The sequence below is a fragment of the Bubalus kerabau genome, chromosome 20, assembly GCF_029407905.1.
Source record: "Bubalus kerabau isolate K-KA32 ecotype Philippines breed swamp buffalo chromosome 20, PCC_UOA_SB_1v2, whole genome shotgun sequence".
Taxonomy (NCBI): domain Eukaryota; kingdom Metazoa; phylum Chordata; class Mammalia; order Artiodactyla; family Bovidae; genus Bubalus; species Bubalus kerabau.
Genome location: NC_073643.1, coordinates 12,590,696 through 12,610,336, shown reverse-complemented (window position 1 = coordinate 12,610,336; position 19,641 = coordinate 12,590,696). Strand labels below are relative to the sequence as shown.

Below are 19,641 nucleotides of genomic sequence, written 5' to 3'. Positions count from 1 at the left end.
CCCCAAATCGTCACCCGCTCACTGCATTCACACCCTTATAAATCCTTTCTGAATCCTCCTCTTGAGAGATGGTGTGAATTTCCCCACCCCTGAATTCTGAGTTTGGCCCAGGTTGTGATCTAAGCAGAAGCTTCCAAAAGGGTTTGCAGGTTGCCATTTCTGCTCCTGTATCTAAACCTTTGTTACCGTCAGTAGAAACTGTTAAGAGGCTAGATGAGAATTTCAGGCAAGGCTTTACTGGGACTCCTGCTGCGGCACAAGGGAGCAGAAGTAACAGTTCCCTTGCTCCCAGTGGCTGGCTGGTCTCTTAGGTGCGGTGGGGTGGGGGATGGTGGTTCAGATTGGTGGGTCAGGCTGGAGGGGGGCTTAGGTGGTCTGCCCACCCCCTTGGTGGTGCTGTGTGCAGGGACCATGTGTGGGGCCCTGCTTTGCTCCCAGGACCTCACAAGTTTGTGTCTTATTGTTCATAATTTGTCCCAACTGCAAATACACACAGTTTCCTTAGTTCCTTATAGTTTCCCGTATTCTGTTGCTCAGGGAGAGTTTGTCCAGGTGCAAATACTGTAGCAAAGGGCCCGCGATCCCACCCTGTCTCAGATCCCTTGCCTAGTGAGTAAATGGCCAAGCCAGACCTGGAAGCCTGGCAGGCTGGCCCCAAAGTCTGCATTCTTAGCCACCATGCTATGTTGCCTCTCCAAGACATTAGGGAAATTTAAGCTCTTTGGAGCTTTCCCAGGTTCTTTCCCTGGGCCTAACCTAACCTTCAAATCTAAGGTGGCTTAATCCTCCCCACCCCCAAAAAAATCTAGGAAAGTAGGAATGAAAACAAGGAAGAGACTCTCTCTAGCTGTACTCATTTCTCCTGGTGTGTCCTGATCTACTGTGATGTGTGTGACAAGTAATTGGTTCCTTAAAATATTAATATTTGTGATGAACTCACTTATAAAACAAGTGAAAACAAAGCCCTGGTTCTGCTCGTAACTGTATTCTTATTGCTCCCTTGTGTTCCCATGTCTTAAGAGAGAAAGAGTCTTTAAAATTTTTCCCAGTCTTAAAATGTTTTTTTGTTTTTAATTACAGAAAAAGTACTGGTACTTTTTATCTTCTTTCTTAATTCACTTGTTCATCCATTCATTCATTTATATTCAATACACATTTATTGTATGCTTATTACATATTCCAGGTCATAAGGATACAACTGTAGACAAGACAGATAATGAGCCTGGCCTCTTGGAGTTCTCATTCTAGTACAAAGAAAACAATAACTTTTACTGAAGGCAGGCAATACTTGATGCCCTGAAAAAAATTAAAGAAGGATGAGGAAATAAAGATTCCATGGAAGTGACCAGGGAAGACCAGTTATAACCACTATTATGAATTAGCTGCTAATGCTTCTAGTTTATATCTATTAAAAAGTGAATGTTATCTGTCACAGAGCACCAGGTTGAGCTCCCTGCATCATACAGCAAATTCCCACTGGCTATCTACTTTACATATGGTAATGTATACGTTTCCATGCTGCTCTCTCCATTCATCCCACCCTCTCCTTCCCCCACTGTGTCTGCAAGTCTGTTGTCTGTGTCTCTATTCCTGCCCTGCAAATAGGTTCATCAGTACCATTTTTCTAGATTCCATATATATGCATTAATATATGGCATTTTTTTGTCTTTCTGACTTACTTCACTCTCTATAATAAGCTCTAGGTTCATTCCTCATCAGAACTGACTTGAATGCATTCCTTTTATGGCTGAGTAATATTCCATTGTATATATGTAGCACAACTTCTTTAACCATTCATCTCTGACACCCTAGAAGGGGTGGGAAGTTCAAGAGGGAGGGGACATATGTACACCTATGGCTGTTCACGCTGATGTGTGGCAGAAATCAACACAATATTATAAAGCAATTATCCTTCAATTAAAAATAATTTTTAAAAAATATTTTTTAAAAGTGCATATATCTGGAACAATATATAGAATTCTTCAAATCACTAAATAATACACACTAAATATATACTAACTACAATCACATTGTATAAGAGACCAGCTTCAGGGAGGATAGAGCAGACATATTTCTCCCTAAGCCTCCTACTAAGTACAGTTGAAAACCCTGGGCACTGTATTAATATATAAAACAAGCCTAGGAAGATTTGGAAAGTGGAGTGGAAGAGGCAGACTGGTCAGGGCACTTGGGTCCTGAGGCTTGACATGCCGTGAGCTTCCTCTGCCTCGTATACGGCAGACTTGGAACTGAAGAAACTGGCTAACTGGAAACACTGGATGCTCAAGCAAAGGACCAGCAAGGGGCAGCCTGGCAAGACAGAAAGCTTTTAGACAACCACCACTCTACTCCAGCCATACACAAAAATAACTTCCAGCAAGAAACAATGTGACCTGCCCCCAACCCCTGCTAGCAAAGGCACAGTGGGGAGCTTGGGGCTCTAACTTCTCCAGGCTGTAAGAAGGCACCCAAAACTCATGCAGGGTGATGTCAGAGGAGGCTGAGCAGCAAGCAGGGGCAGAAGAAGAGGAGGCCCAATGGAGAGTGGACTTTCACTGCTACTCAAAGGTAAAAAAAAAGGTAAAGAGGTCACCCTCCTGTGCGGTCAGTAGAGGTCTAGTGGGCAACTATTAACTCGACACCCCCACCCAGCAGTGATGAGGAGAACCTCCCTACCTTTGGCGCCAATGAAGGCCCAGTAGAACATCTGGACTTCTATCCCATCCTTCACCTGACAAAGATTCTAAGGCAGCCATCAGACATGTGCTTCAATGAGCAATTACAAACATGCTTGAAGCAAAGACACAGAACGTCTCTGCAAAGAAATGGAAGATATGAAGACCTGAGTGGGAATTTTAGAACTAAAAAATACACTCATTCAAATTAAAAACTCAATGAATGGGGGACGTCCCTGGTGGTCCAGTGGTTAAGACTTTGCCTTTCAATGCAGGGGTGTGGGTTCAACCCCTGATTACGGAGCTATGATCCTACATGCCTCACAGACAAAAAACCAAAACATAAAACAGAAGCAATATTGCAACAAATTCAGTATAGACTTTTAAAATGGCCCACATCAAAAAAATAAATAATCATAGTAATAAAAACTCAGTGAATGGGTTCAACAGCAGAAAGGAGGGGACAGAGGAAAGAGTCAATGAACTTTAAATAGAACAAGAGAAATTACTCAATCTGAACAACAGAAATCAAGCTGGGAAAAAAAAAAGAGAACAGGGCCTCTGGGACTCGTGGGACTATAACAAAGCATCTAAGCTGTCATTGGGGTCCCAGAAAGAGAGCAGGAAAAGAAGAGGGAAGGGCTAAAAAAAATACTCAAATAATGGCTGGAAAGTTCCCACATTTGGTAGACATAAACCTGTATATTCAAGAATCTGGGCAAAAATAAACCTAAAGAAATCCACACCAAGATATCATAGTCAAACTTCTAAAAACTGAAGACATCACACTATCCTGCAATACTTTTTTCTTTTTCTTTTTTTGCACAGTGTGTCAGTTTTCACTATGTTATGCTCGAGTAGGGCTTCCCCGGTGGCTCAGATGGTAAAGAATCTGCCTGCGATGCAAGAGACCTGGGTTCGATCCTTGGGTTGGGAAGATCCCCTGGAGGAGGGCAGGCAACCCCCTCCAGTATTCTTGCCTGGAGAATCTCCATGGACAGAGGAGCCTGGCAGGTTACAGTCCATGGGGCTGCAAAGAGTCCGACACAACTGAAGTAACTTAGCAACTTAGCACGCACTCTCATGCTATAGTAACAAATGACCCCCAAATCTCAGTGGCTTATAATAATTACTTATTTCTTACTCTTGTTACACATCTGCTCAATGTATCACTTATCCCAGGGCCCAAGCTAAGGCAGAACTCTGTCTCATGTCTTTATCATACTCTCAGGACAGAGATAAAAACGCAATGGCTGAACTATGCAAGGGCTCTTAAAACTGCCGCTCAGATGTGGCGAAGTCATGTCCACTCAAAACTCATTGACCAAAGTCATACAGCCAATCTCAGTGTTTAGGTAAAGAAATGTACTCCACCCACTCTAACAGTAGGTACTGTGAACCCAGATAACAAAGTATGTGGATGCATGATCCAAATACAGGGAGGGGGAGAAGAATTGGAAGCAACAATCTAGTCCACCACAATCTGCTCACTGGGTCATAAATACTCATTTCCTTCCTGACTGCCCATCAAATACATTCATCATCTTCCCAAAATTTCCCCAGAGTCTCACCCAATTGTAGCATCAAACATTATATCCAGGATCTCGTGAGCCACCCCAGATCTTGAGTTAACTTCTCTTGGAAACCTGTGAATGAGAAATACGAATTATCTGTCCTACCCACCCCCAACACACAGTGGTGGGATGATAAAAAGAGGCAGGGAAACACACTACACATTCCCCATTTAAAACAGCAGGGCATGGGACTTCCCTGGTGGTCGAGTGGCTAAGACTCAGAGCTCCCAATGCAGGGGACCCAGGTTCAATCCCTGGTCAGGGACCTTGATCCCAGATGCTGGCACAGTCAAATAAATAAACATTTTCCAAAAAATAAAATATAGGGAGGGTGGCCCAATCCAGGTGTGTGGTAAGCAAGAAGCAGCCTTCCTGCAGCAGGGGAATAAGCAATGGGAAAATTATAAGAGATGTACCCATACCCACAATTTAACTCTTCAGAGTAAAATTTTAAAAGGCCGTATTGTTTACTGAGTGCCGTATATTCATATACGTTTGGTGTTTGGCTACTTCTGAAGAACTTGACAACAAAACCTGATTGAAGAGGATTTTAAAGGAAGGCACAAGGCAACTGTTATTACTACAGAAACAATGGCTGGAGTGTGGAAGGACGGCCTCTGCCTCGCCCACACCCCACCTCCACCCCGACTGTGGCACCGCTGCACGCACTGCTATTCCAATGCATCTTTGACACTTCAGATCTGAGTGAAGCTCAGTTTTGAAGTAGTGCTCTTAAGAGTATACTCATTCCGAATGCTCGCCCACACATCACATCTTTGGAATGTTTGGGGAAAGAGTGCCAGACAAACCTGGCACACGGTCTTCTGAAGTGTGTCCGTGTTTGGCAATCAAAGGTTGTTGAGAGAAAGATGGGTTGGTTCTGAATTGTTCTTTCCAGTGTGCTTACAATACGGACAGGCAGATCATCATGGAGTACTGAATCAAAATGACTATCCTAGATGTTCCACAGTAGAGAACATGATGTTAAATGATAGTATCCTGAGGATAAAATATCATGCAATTAAAAGCAGTTTCACAGAAATTTTAATGGGCCTGAATATAAATAGACTTATAACTGTAAGCATGTATACACACACACACAGAGCCTATTCTCCCATACAAACTCTGACACATTAGAAAAATACTCCATGATTAAATGCATTAAGAATCTTTCCAAATACTTAGCAATTCAGCTCTCTTGACAAACAGTTCCTCATTATAATTCGCCCAGACAGAACATAAATTCTAAACTACTTTGAAGAGATTTCAATTTAGGAAAAAACACAATAAGCACATTTCATACAGTAAATAAACTTTATTTTTCTGTTCTGATATTGCCAACAGTCACAGATTTGCATACGATACAGTTATGTATTGGCTATTTACAATTTACAGTAGTATTTTTTCCTCTGAAAAATATAAGTACAAAAGCTAAGTAAACAATGAGGTACTGCCATTTGGATTTATCATATGTCAGAGCTTAAAGAACTAGTCTTCAGCAAATATTCAACAAATCAATCTGGATAAAATAGTCAATTAAATGCTCTAATTTATCAGAAAAAAAATCCACTAAATTTCACCTTAAAATGTATTGCACAAGTCTTTAAAAAAAAAATCACCCTAAAAATAAATAGGAAAGTCAAGCAGTTCTTTAAAAAGAGGGACAAAAAGAATGGAAGAAAGGAACATGAAGTGAGCCCATAAATCAGGTTAAGTTATTCAAAATATCTTTTAAACAACACAAAACTCTTCCCAACAACAACAACAACAAAAAATTGATAACCCCCAAAACTATCATTGTTTCTCCACTGATATAATAATCTATTTTAAAGGCAGTCTGCAATCTTTCTGAGGGCCAATGTCAGATTTTTCTTGGTCTTCGGGCTACATGAGCGGCCCTGAATACAGCTTCGTACTACCAACAGCAAATGTGCACAGTTTTCCAGGTCTGTCTAGTATTATTCTCCCACCTTCTTTAAGATGAAGGTCGCAGCCATGACTGGAAAAGAAAAAGGATGAGGAGAAAAAAGAAACAAAAAAACAAAAAAACTTTTAAAGCTAACTTTTTGGGAGATTTATTTTTTCAAGTTAAATTATATTAAAATTATATAGTCTGAAGACTGAAGTACAAATATTCTAAATATTAAATCCTGAAGGAATCTTCTAAACATTACAGTCCTTAGAATGATCTTTTTAGTCAGCAGTCCTGAAAGCAGTATTTGCATATGAAATCAGAAACTGCAGCCTTGCAGCACGTACTGAAGGCTGCCAGGTCATTATTAGAGAAAGCCAGGAGTAAGCATGCTAGCATGGGAGAAGCCTTCAAGGATGCAGGCTAGATTTAAGAGGAGAAAAGTCTTTTCCTTCTTCTCTATTGATGTTTCTATATATTACAGTTCTCCTAGGATGCTAGGCATAGCAGCAAGGGACAACTGCCTTTTGGTTTAAAAAAATTATGTATGCCTCATCTGAAATTAACAAACTTAATTTTAAAACCTTAATATGTTTATAAGACATGATGTTAAACCTTCCTAATAAGATTTCTCTAGATAAGATTCTAAAAGCCAGTGATCAAATCAAGTATGAAGTAAAAAATGCATAAAAATAAACCACCAAAGAAGATTATGTAACAGAGAGAGTCTTTCAGTTCTAGAGAAAGTACTACAGTCTTCCCGACTTTATTATAATCCACCACTCAGGATGTATTTCCAAGAGTTTACTATTTATTAATATAAAACTCATTCAACACACGTTAGTCCTAAAAATCTAGAGAAGATAAGAAAAAGATCTCCTGTGATATTTAAAACCCTTTTTCAGTTATTATTTTCAAACGTGAGCTTGCACTGTTGCAAGAAGAGAAGTTCATGTGTGATTCAATAACGTTGCACAATGTCAATGTCATGAGAGACCAAAAAAAGGCTGGGAGGACTTTTCTAGTTCAAAAGAGACCAGAAGAATATGACGACAAAATGCAATCTCCCAATGGATCCTGGAATTTTAAAAATTATGAGACATTATTTGGAAAACTGGGAAATGTGAGTATTTACTATATATTAGGTAACAGCATTGTGTTAATATTAAATTTCCAAACAGTGGCAACTGTATTGTGAGTATATAGGAAAAGGGTCCTTATTCTTGAAGATACTTAGTAAGATATTTGATTTATGTTTGGCAAGTAACTGTCAAATGCTTACAAGCACAATGTTTGCAAGCAACTGTCAAATGTCATAGAGGAGAAAAAATATATATGGAGAGAAAGCAAGAGTGAGAGTGAGAAAATCTGGCAAAACGTTAATAACTGGTAAATACAGGTGAAGGGTGTATGAGTGTTTACTTAAATTTTACAAATCTTGCTTGAAATTTTTCTAACTGAAAGTTGAGAAGACAATCAAGTTACCAATCAACAGAAATGCTACATGGTAGCATTTTGAGTGATAAATGATGCTATTTAAATGCAGTAAGGAGCATGATACAGTATTTATAATATTATAAACAAAGGTAAAGGTGAGGACTTAACTGAGTTAGATGTGGGATTTACATGACTAATGATAGCTTCAGACAATCACCAAAACAAGTTAACTGATACACATTAAAAATAAAAATGAGATTCAAATGTAGGCAGAAAGAATATTTTAACTTAAAAGGTTAAAAAAATGCTGTATATTAACATTTAAAACTTGATACTGTTAGTTGCATGTTAGTTCAATTAATAATCACAGAGAATCTTTAATTATAAGTAAGCTCTATTGACTGTGATTCAGCTTGTCACTCGTGAAAGTCATGCAAAGTTTGAGATAAAGACATACCCTAAATTTTTAGGGGGTACTAAATCATGCTAATAGCATGGATAATATGTAGAGGTGATGGGAGGGGTGTTTAAATGTGAGGACAATCAAGTGTATCCAAAATTTTAGATGCCTCCACCTCATTGTACTAACACATTAATTAGAAACAGCCACATTCTATCAAAGCAGCTGCCTAAGGGTCTCCTCAGGACAAATGTGTTATTTTGCTATACTGTATGCTCCCCTGGAGCAGGAAATGGCAACCCACTCTAGTACTCTTGCCTGGAAAACCCCATGGACGGAGAAGCCTGGTGGGCTGTAGTGCATGGGGTCGCTAAGAGTCGGACACGACTGAGCGACTTCATTTTCACCTTTCACTTTCATACACTGGAGAAGGAAATGGCACCCCACTCCAGTGTTCTTGCCTGGAGAATCCCAGGGACAGAGGAGCCTAGTGGGCTGCCATCTCTGGGGTCGCACAGAATAGGACACGACTGGAGCGAGTTAGCAGCAGCAGCAGCAGCAGCAGTGCTCATTATTTCAGACTAGCCTGACTCTAAGCAAGCTGTGTAATATTTCACATTCTGGATTTGTGAAATATATCACTCTTATCTAGAAAATGATTTTTCATTTCTCTCTTATAATCTTTATTAACTTTGAAGACCATTCTCAAGAAATAAAACACAAATAGGAATATAAAATACATAAACATTTTTGGGGGGATTTTGGGGCAAAATTTCAAACAGCAATTTTGAAACTTTCAATTGCTATTTAAAGAACTAAAATTTCCTAGAATTATATAACATTGGTGGTGGTGATTATTAATCTATATATTAAAGCAAAATTAACAGAAAATCCCTGTATTAACCCATAGCATAATCATATTTTCATTAAACAAAAGAAAAAAGAATTCCAGCAAAATGGTTAGTATCATGCAATACATTTGATTTTTTGCACAAAAGACATAAGACATATTATTCTTCACTCACCACATGCTAACTAAGCACAGACTGATGGTTTACTCAGAAGATACCACTGCGAGGTGAAGTATACTACAAAGCCAGGAAGAAAAAAAGCTTATTGGGTTAGTTTTAAGACTTAACATAACACAGCGATTATATGCGTTTATGAACTTCAAAGGATTAAACTGAATGTACTTAAATTTCTCACATATCCCCAAACCAAGGAATCTATAATCGCTCCCTCCCATCCTAAATACTTATAATACTACACAATGGAGATTTTACTCGGAACTTAAAGAACACAATTATAGATGTACTTTATACTTAATTACATATTTATATGCTAGATATAATTAAGTCATGATTATTCGATTTATAAAAAAATGTTTCATAATTCCATTCAAGCATACATTACAATTTGATTTACATAATTTTATTTTACCACCAAAAATTTGGGGAGAAATGTTGATGAACGTGAATACAGTACATCCATACATTGAATTTCCCTCCTAAAATATGTTAATTTTATCAATGAACAACTCTCTTGTAATTCAACACCATATTAGAAAATGGTTTCAGGAATGATGACCCAAACCAAAGTTTGCCTTCAAAGGGACCCAACCTCTGCAAACACAGTTTTACTGTAGCAACCTTTTGCAATAAATTCAATGTCCTATTTAACATGATCATAATCCAAGATTATTAACTGACTTCCTAGTTTGCTTTAAAACAATATCAGCAAAGACAGGAATTGTTTATAAGATCTGAGCCTACTCTTAGTGTGACCAACCTTGGAACCATCATTTTATTTATCATTTATATTTAATGTGCAGTTAGTAAGAAGCAACAAAATCAAAAGACAAACTAGAAAATAATATTTGCAACACACACAACACAATAAGGCTAACATCCTATTGGAAAACTTGTGGGAGTATGCAAAATATATATATATATGTATGTTCCCTGTGTCTATGAATGTTAAGTATTGAAAAACTAAAATAACCTACGTGTCTATGGATAGGAAGTTGATGAACTCAACTGGAGGACATCCATATATCAACCAATCAAAAGAAGAAGGTAAATCAGTTTGTAATGAGGTGGAATATAAAAATAAGTGAAAAAAGCAAGCTGTTGCACACTCTCATTTCTATAAAGTCAAATACCTAAATGATAGAGGAATAAATATAATTATGTAATTATAAAGCTGGGGATGTTCACAACACCAACAGCAAACATGATCTTGTCAGGGTGGAAAGAGCTGGGAGGCTGAAGATCATCGAGGTCTCCCTTTCTAAGCAATGTTTCTGCATTGTCTGAAGTGTTTCTTTGCAATGATCACACACTATGTAATCTGAACAAAATTAAGAGGCAAAACCACTTTTAAGATAACAAATACATGGTCTACAGGTGCCGTATTTTTCACTATGCATCGGTTTTATGTGCATCTGTTTCTTGAACCCACCTTGCATGCAGCTACAGAGACCATGCAAAGTAAAACGGAAATGTCCACTGGAATGGAGAATGTTTATACCTATTGATACTGAAAAGTTCTGATGGTTTTATTAATTCAGAGGAGATTTTTTAAAAAGAATTCCAACCGAAGGGAGAGAAGTGAGAAACACTAGGTACACGACTATGCCCAGAGTAACGACTGATGGAGGATGTGACACAACACAAAGGATCAGCAAGAAAGCAAGGCAATAACAAGGTCAACAGAAGGTCGGTCTTTAAAACTGACCAGATTAGACGGGAAATGAAAACAAGCCAAACCTTATTCAATAGAATAGAAAAATTTTCTTTTAACAGAGTCAAAGGAAATAGTCATTAAGTTTGCTAGCACTCTACAAGAACCACTTTTTAAATAACAAAAGAATTTCTCAATCCCAAGAGATCATTTAGCACCTCATTTTAAAATAAACCTTCTTACCGTAATTATCCTAAATAAATAAGACTTTCTTTAAAAAAAAAAAAAAAATCTGATGGTGTAAGGGCAGTCTTACTCAATCAGACAATGAGATAAGCTAAACACTTGCGTATTCACTATTGCTCCCATCCTGAAACTCAAACTACTCTGGCCATTTAAATTACCTAAACCATCACAAAATCAAGTATCAGGCACAAGATGCTAAAAACTGAGAGAAGTAAAAAGGCTGCCTTAGGAAACACAAAGCTATGTGCATCTGGCATGTGTCTTTAACTTCTGACTCCTGCATATAAGACCTTTTTTTCTCACTTGAAAGAACTTCAAAATTTACAACTGACTTAATACTTCAGAGGAAAAGAAACCTTGCAGATAGAAAAATCCAACATACACATTTTGCCAAGCAAGGCCAGAAATATGAAAAGTGTTTGTTTGCTCAAAGTCGTCCAGGGGCTGAGCTGTTGAGCACTAACTAGTTCTCCCCACAACAAAGCTGCTGACACTCGAAGGTGCGGAGACTGGAGATGGGACACGGCTGGAGCAGGTATCTTTCCCATAAAGACTTGACTGTTGTACTGAGTGAGGTCTTTCATGATTTATCTTGAACATTATTAGATTACCTTTCCAAGTCTCATTTTCTAGGAAAGACTAGTCCTACTCATTGCTACATGGTGGCTAAGGAACCAGCCCCACCAGCCCCACCAGCCCCACCAGTCCCCCCATCATCACAAAACTCCAGCTGAGGCAGTAAACATACTTTGGTTCTTCAACAATCCTAGCAAGATAATGTTAGTTTTGTGAAGAAACAAAGACTCTGTGAAGAAACAAGTCTCAGAGATTCTGAGACTTGTCAAATGAAGGATTAGAATTCCTTCTCTCCACATTGTGATCCTTAAGTAAACAGACTTTAATTATGCTCAGCAATGTAATCTTACTTAACAGATAATAGTTTCTCATCTACAAAGTATGTTCTTGAAATTAGGTTAAACTCTGAAACCACTTATTAAATAATAACTGTTGAATTCTGTAGTGGGGTTTCTCAAAGACTATAAAAGTCACTGAGGGGAAGGGAGATACATATGGTACAGAGGTGCTGTACTGAAAAATACCCTACGAGCAGTCAGGGACAGTTTTTGATCCATGCCAGAAAGCAAACTTATAATCATTAGGATTATAAAGCAAAGGTTTTATTTAGACAGTATCCCTCCCCTAGTATCTGTTAAATAATGCCAACGCTGATGTGGCCCACACTGTCAGCACAAAGTGCAATGCACCATCTCTCAAGCGCCCCAATTACTAACAGACAGAGGAGAGAGCTCTGCAATGTGGTGGGGTTTGCTTGGCTTACTTATACCAGCTTTGCAGCCCTGAAATTTAAAGTAACAAAGCAGTCAACACTGCTGATTTTAATAGAGAGGAAACTGTAGCTGTGGTTACAACAAATTGCATAAATGGCCCATCTGGAACATACATTTAAATTAAAGCTAAGGTGACTAAGTAACTTTAAAATGATTTAAAAACCTTCTAAAAAGCTTTGCTTTCTACACATTTAGATGTCTTTCTACTGGATACTTCTACAGAAAAAGAGGAGTCATCATTCATAGCAGTGTTTCACTCTCATCAGGTACAGCTCATCAGTGTATGAAGTTAGTTGTGATTTCTTTAAGAGGTTTGTTCAAAAACAATGATTCCCATCATTCATTTATGAATGACAATGACCTTAAAGCCAATGTGACTTAGGCTTCCACTTTCTCCATATAATCTTAATTTTCCATCAAATAAGGAAACAATCATAAATGACTCTATCAAGTACCAAAAATCTCTTTATATTGATCAAATTGATGTATACATAATCTGAGATCTCCCTCACTTCATGCTTACTATAACATTTCAAATTTCCTAAGCATCTGGTTTTATAACTTGAATTATATTACATAACCATGTCTTTTATTCATGTATGAATGAACGGATGCTTTTCCCTCTGCCTAAAATGAAAGATTCCAAAAGGTCAACAACCATACCTTCCAAGTCTTCAATTTTCCTATATTCGCCATAACAAGCATCAATAGAAGAGTCAACTGAACTCATTTATTAAGCAAAAGATTTAACTTATATGCAGAGTACATCATGAGAAACGCTGGGCTGGAAGAAGCACAAGCTGGAATCAAGATTGCTGGGAGAAATATCAATAACCTCAGATATGCAGATGATACCACCCTTATGGCAGAAAGTGAAGAGGAACTAAAAAGCCTCTTGATGAAAGTGAAAGAGGAGAGTGAAAAAGTTGGCTTAAAACTCAACATTCAGAAAACAAAGATCATGGCATCCGGTCCCATCACTTCATGAGAAATAGATGGGCAAACAGTGGAAACAGTGTCAGACTTTATTTTGGGGGGCTCCAAAATCACTGCAGATGGTGACTGCAGCCATGAAATTAAAAGACGCTTACTCCTTGGAAGGAAAGTTATGACCAACCTAGATAGCATATTCAAAAGCAGAGACATTACTTTGCCAACAAAGGTTCGTCTAGTCAAGGATATGGTTTTTCCTGTGGTCATGTATGGATGTGAGAGTTGGACCGTGAAGAAGGCTGAGCGCCAAAGAATTGATGCTTTTGAACTGTGGTGTTGGAGAAGACTCTGGAGAGTCCCTTGGACTTCAAGGAGATCCAACCAGTCCATTCTGAAGGAGATCAGCCCTGGGATCTCTTTGGAAGGAATGATGCTAAAGCTGAAACTCCAGTACCTTGGCCACCTCATGCGAAGAGTTGACTCATTGGAAAAGACTCTGATGCTGGGAGGGATTGGGGGCAGGAGGAGAAGGGGACGACAGAGGATGAGATGGCTGGATGGCATCACTGACTCAATGGACGTGAGTCTGAGTGAACTCTGGGAGTTGGTGATAGACAGAGAGGCCTGGCATGCTGAGATTCATGGGGTCGCAAAGAGTCAGACACGACTGAGCAACTGAATTGAACTGAATGATGGATGAGACTGCTTAAAATAGTAGTGGAAGTCTGGGGCTTTCTTTCTGAGCAGGTCAGCCTCTGGGATAAGTAATTAGAAAGGATCAGTCACCAATTCATCCCTATCTAGAATGAATACCACTTTATTCATGAATAAACAATGTAAAGTTTTGCAAAGGTTGCTTTTCAGTTAAACTCAAGAAAGAAAGAAACTTTTCCATCTGTCTTCAAAGGTTTTTTGTGTTTTTTAAAATTTTATTTATTTATTTTAATTGGAGGCTAATTACTTTACAATATTGTAGTGGTTTTTGCCACACATTGACATGAATCAGCCATGGGTGTACATGTGTTCCCATTTTACATGATTCATTATTTACATGTAATCTATTCGAATAGTTTCTTTCAAGGCAAAACAATCTAAGGCTGCATGTGGGGGACCGGCCGGGCCGGGGGGGCCGGGGGTACCGGTACAGGATGAGGGCGAATGTCCTACCACATTGCCAAAGCAGTGACTTAGGACAAGCCTATACTATATTCCAAATCCTGACAAACTGCAGCCTAACAGTGAGAGGAGAGGTTGGCCATACCTCATCATCAAGTAGCGGCTACAGGAGAATGAACGAAGATTAAAAAAAAAAAACTTTCTATTTACTTCATTTTAAAATATTTTCTTAAATATCTGGACCATAATGACAGAATCATGTCAACAGGCTCAAACTGCATTGGAGATTTTGTTTTCATAAAGACAATTGTTTTACTCAGTGAAGAGGAAAACCACTCTGAGTGAACTACAGGTTACAGAATTGGATGTTTGCTAGAATTTAAAACAACATTCTCTCTAGTGATGAAGGGCATACATTGTAGTTACCTACTTCTCTATCAAAAATACCTATAACCAGAGCTAACTACAGAGGTATGACAATATTTTTCAGACCACTAGATACCAGGGAGAAATGTTTTAAGGAAAAAAAAAAAACCATAATTAAAGGCTAGCCAGAATAGCTGCAGTTGCCCCAGAAAATATATACAGATAACACAATATACAATGGAGTTGGGCCTAAAGTCAGGGATGCTGGATGACTTTAAAGGACGCCAGGAAGATGTCAGAGTACGCATTGGGTCAAAGAAAAGGAGCATCACAGGGGGCTGATAAGTGCCAAGGGGGTTAGCCTGTAGGATAAAAGCCTTCCATCCAGGCCATCTCGGGGTTTTTGGTTGAGTTCCACAGGTTAGAACCAGAAGAGACTTGCGACCCCAACAGAAAGGGCTATTTGGGCTCATGATAAGCCAGAATTTGTTTAAGAAACACACACAGTCAGTAGAGATAAGACGTTATTCTTTGAGATGTAACTACTTATTGACTTAGTCCTTCTTACTGGAGACACTCAGATGTGGGCTAACGCACCACTAAAGAGCAGATCTTTGCTTGCTTTAAATAGGAGAGTAAAAGAGGAGCAGTAGTCATCACAAAAGAGGTAAAGAAAGTGCAGGGCAGATGTGCAAGTCCTGCAGGCTACTAGCAAGACAAGACAAGACAAGACAGAAGAAAGAGAAAGTTAGGGGTCAGACAGGAAACATCAGAGTTCATACTCTGCTTAGAATGGATCTTATTCTGGTATTGGTGCAGGACAAAAAGAAGTTAGGCAAGGGGAATTTTGTATAATTTATGAAGTGTGTATTTGTTTCATTTCAATCATAGCTGACTTCGCACAAAAATTTCCCAATAATTCAGTTATCTATTGATATTTTCCCTTGTAGGGTACAGGCCAAAAGCTAAAAAATGCTTTTCTTTCACTCAGAATTATTATATTTGGAAATCAATTGAAATAGATTTAGGAACTATAATCTACCAAACACCTACATCATGATATAATTTGGTTTAAAAAAACTATTACTCAACATACCAGAACAAATGCCTTTTCTGTCCTTCCCAGAAAGAGCCCAAGTTCCAGAAATTTCATACAGCTCGTGTAAGTGTCAACTTCATATACATTATTAAATAAGATTGTTCTTTCCTTGAGGGCATGCATTCAGATTTGCCCTCAGTTTAATATTCATAATGTAGTTTCATTTTTCAGGCTATACTACAATAAAGATGAAAACTTTTAAACTGCTCTTACCAACTCAGTCTTTGTAAATGAGACAGAATGTAAACAGACAAGATAAAGTCGTCTTCTATCAGTAGCCTATACTTAAAGCTTACCATGAGTCGAGCATCTTCTCGTTCCAAAATTTTCTGCGTCTGATCATCAGGGAACTTCAGTACAGTGGTTATAACCTTTGCCATGGTCTACAAGAAAGACAGGAGACAGTCACTAGGCAGCCGAGCAGATGGCTCTCACCCCATTCTGACATGTCCTGCCAGTGGGATTCTTTAGTGCTCTCAATGGAAGCCACGACCAAAGAAGTATGATGTGAAGGTATCGGTCAAGGAAATAACAGTCAATTACAGAATTTCAATTTGAAAGGACCCCTCACAATGCCTGGGTTGATATTATTTTAAGAAGATGTATTCACAATAGCATGAAGCTATATAAAGTTCTAATGTTCTTGGCCCTTTGTCTTATTAAAATGAAACTTTATTACTCATTCATTTTATAAGGCTTTTATTTGTAGAAATCTATCTAATAAGTGATGTATTGCCAAAACATATGCTCTAAATAATCAGAATTAGATACTCCCAAGTTCCGCTTGAACTAAATCACATCATATATCTCATAAACATGGGCTACTGCATGAACATGAACATGCTTATAGGTATTTTTTTAAGACATGCAGCACATCAGCCTAATAGAAATACAAATTACATTTTAAATAAACACAAGATGTTTTGTTTGGTAGAAAACAGGATGAATCAAAACATTACACATGGTGGCTTGCAAAACAAGATCATAAACTGTGCAGATCTAAATAAATATACCGTAAGCCAGACTGTCACCCATAAGCTCGTGGAAAATTCTCCTCAAAGGCTGAAATTCCCTATTTTGTATCAAGATGAGATGGTTTGAGGGAGACAGAGAGGAAAGAAGATACCACTTATGAAATAAGTAGGATAACAAGGTCAGCGCTCACATACAAATTCAGGTACTAATGCTCTGTTGAGGATGAGGAGCAGTGCTCCTTACTGTAGGGCTACAGAGGACAGGGAGGCTCACCCAGGAAACTGACTCTTAACATTCTGTGTTCATAGTTACGTGACTGTGCATGTGTTCTGGGCAGACTGCAGGGAGGGAGGAAAGTGTGACTGCAGAAGGTCACGGAGCAAAAGATGACATAATACAGTTAACCAAAATTTTAGGAACACACAGCATTAGGAGAAAAGCATAATTATTTCCAGGAAGAATGGAGATGTTAGAAAAGAACTAACATTTTTTAAATTCCTATTATGTGTTAAACCTAGGCAAGGCACTTCATGTATTTCTAATACTTATTTCAACTAACAGATCAACTAACACTATTCTTCAACCCCAAACCCCAAACCATAAAGAGCAAGATTTTAGTGTCTGATTCTCCTTCCTTTATCTATGCCTCTGCCAGCTTGGGAGAAGGCAATGGCACCCCACTCCAGTACTCTTGCCTGGAAAATCCCATGGACAGAGGAGCCTGATGGGCTGCAGTCCATGGGGTCGCCAAGAGTCGGACACGACTGAGCGACTTCCCTTTCACTTTTCACTTTCATGCATTGGAGAAGGAAATCCCAGGGATGGGGTAGCCTGGTGGGCTGCCGTCTATGGGGTCGCACAGAGTCGGACACGACTGAAGCGACTTAGCAGCAGCAGCAGCTGCCAGCCTGATGATCAAAAAAAACCTTTAATACAACTTAGTTCCTGGAGAATACCAAAGGCATTTTACAAAAATCCTCACCCTTTAAACTGTATTGCCTAGATAGAATAGAATCTTCTGTGCTAAACTGAAGTCTAGAAACCAAGCATATATGTGGCATGAAATGGCAAGAGAAATAAGCAGTAGTAACTGTTTCAATATTCTTTTTATTAACACTCTGTAAATTTAGCTTATCAAGTTCAAAAAACCCGAAAGTCCATTTATACCCATTATGAAACCATATATATTATACACTTATGCACAAACATGTAAAAAAAAAAAAAGAAAAAAAAAATAACTGTGGCTAGTTGCCTCATCACACTTCTAAAAACATTAAATGGGAAACCCACCTCTAAACTCATCAGCGATGCTGAATTTGCAGCTTGTTACCCAGTAAAGACTTACAGCTCTTCCCTGGCTTTAATGGAAAGCCCAGGTTCTCTGCCATACCATGGGAAAGAAATCAGCCTGTCTACTCTACATACAATATCCTCAGGCCCTGGGAAGTAAGGAAAAGTTCAAATGAGCCACCTGGTTTAGAAGTGGCCTCTCCTACCAGGTTTTCCTTAGGGAGAGAATTCAATAAAGGATAGAATGAGAAACACTTTCTATTGAAAAGGAGAACAGGCTGAATTTAAGTACCAAAAATAGCATGAAGGATCAAAATCCAAGGGAAAAAAGTGCCAGGACAGAAGAAAGACCGGAGTTTACTTAACTTCATACTGTAAGAATGTGTATCACACATGTGGTCTTTAAAAAATCATCTGCCTCATAAAGTAAGGAACAAATATGTGCAAAAGCAGATGAAGAAAGACAGGTGGGATGACATACAGATCCTGCTGGACAAGAAACAACGGCAGATGATGACCAAATCACAAAGGCCATTAATGTATTCTGGCTCATCCTAAAACCACAGCCTGGTCTCCATTTCAAAATCTTTGTTAATATACAGGAACTGGGCAAATCAACAAAAGAAATGTCTAAAAACAGACATCATGTCTACCCTTGAGTGTGTCGACCCTTGCTTGAAAATTTTCAGGGCCACTCTCCAATAACCTACAGGTAGAATTCTGAAACACTCCAGGCCGTCTACACCTGACAGCCCTAAGCAGAGTCACTTCCACATCACAGAGGCAGTACTTTAGTTGGAGCAGCCTCCCTGTCATTCCAAAGCCCACACTTACTTTCCTGTCTAGGACATTCTGTCTCGGCTTTCCTCCTCTCTGAGCTCATCTATCAAAATTTATGCCCCCTGGTAAAGGCCTGTATACACACCTCCTTCTCCATGATGCCCTTGACCTCCCCACAAGTAAATATGGGGGTGCTGCTTTTCAGAGCCCTTGCTACACTCTGTATCACACTGTGCCTAGTGAGAACAGCTCCACCTTCCCACTATATGGTAAACAGCTTAAAAGTAGGGATGATATCCATTTTCATCTCCAGATTCATCATGGAGATAAACATCAGGCCACATACAGTAAGTGTTCAATAAATATGCAATAAATTAAACTGAGTATCTACTACAATTTTCAATATTGACTTATAAAATGTGATGGCAGAATGAAAGACTACTCATTCTTAGTAACCAGGAAAGCACACTGAATGCTGAAGATACAGCTCACACAGAGCCTCCTCAGCAGAGATGCCTAGCTGCCTGGGCTTCAAAAACATCCCTTATAATATAAGCTGTCTCCCGAGTCACAGCCCAGGGTAACTGCAGAGCTCCGAAAGCACAGGCCCCACCCCAGAAGGTAACTCCTGCTGGGCTGGGCCTTTCTTTAGGAGTCAGACTCTGAAAGGATCTCACCCCATACATGATTGCAACCTCCAGGACACACAGGCTGAGGCAGTCACACTCTCATTTCATAGATTGAGAAAAGGCTAAATAGCTAATTTAGCAACAACTCTGGGATCATAGCTTTAGACTCACAAATACA

The 19,641-nt window shown here is 38.9% G+C and overlaps 1 protein-coding gene across 11 annotated transcripts in view; it reads right to left on the bottom strand.

Moving 5' to 3' along the window:
• Positions 1–19,641, bottom strand: part of GOLGA4 (golgin A4) — a 122,637-nt gene that overhangs the window by 8,806 nt on the left and 94,190 nt on the right. For 3 of the 11 annotated variants that reach the window (XM_055557599.1, XM_055557604.1, XM_055557605.1), the window contains 4 exons: positions 16,086–16,172; positions 5,059–5,204; positions 4,247–4,321; positions 3,155–3,705 (listed from right to left, as the gene is read on the bottom strand). In XM_055557599.1, coding sequence (XP_055413574.1) covers positions 3,552–3,705; positions 4,247–4,321; positions 5,059–5,204; positions 16,086–16,172 — 462 coding nt within the window. In that variant the 3' untranslated portion in view covers positions 3,155–3,551. Of the gene's footprint in view, positions 1–2,676; positions 2,816–3,152; positions 3,706–4,246; positions 4,322–5,058; positions 5,205–5,551; positions 6,249–9,023; positions 9,087–16,085; positions 16,173–19,641 lie in introns of those variants that run through there. The other 8 variants (XM_055557601.1, XM_055557603.1, XM_055557606.1 and 5 more) reach the window with 6 other exon arrangements.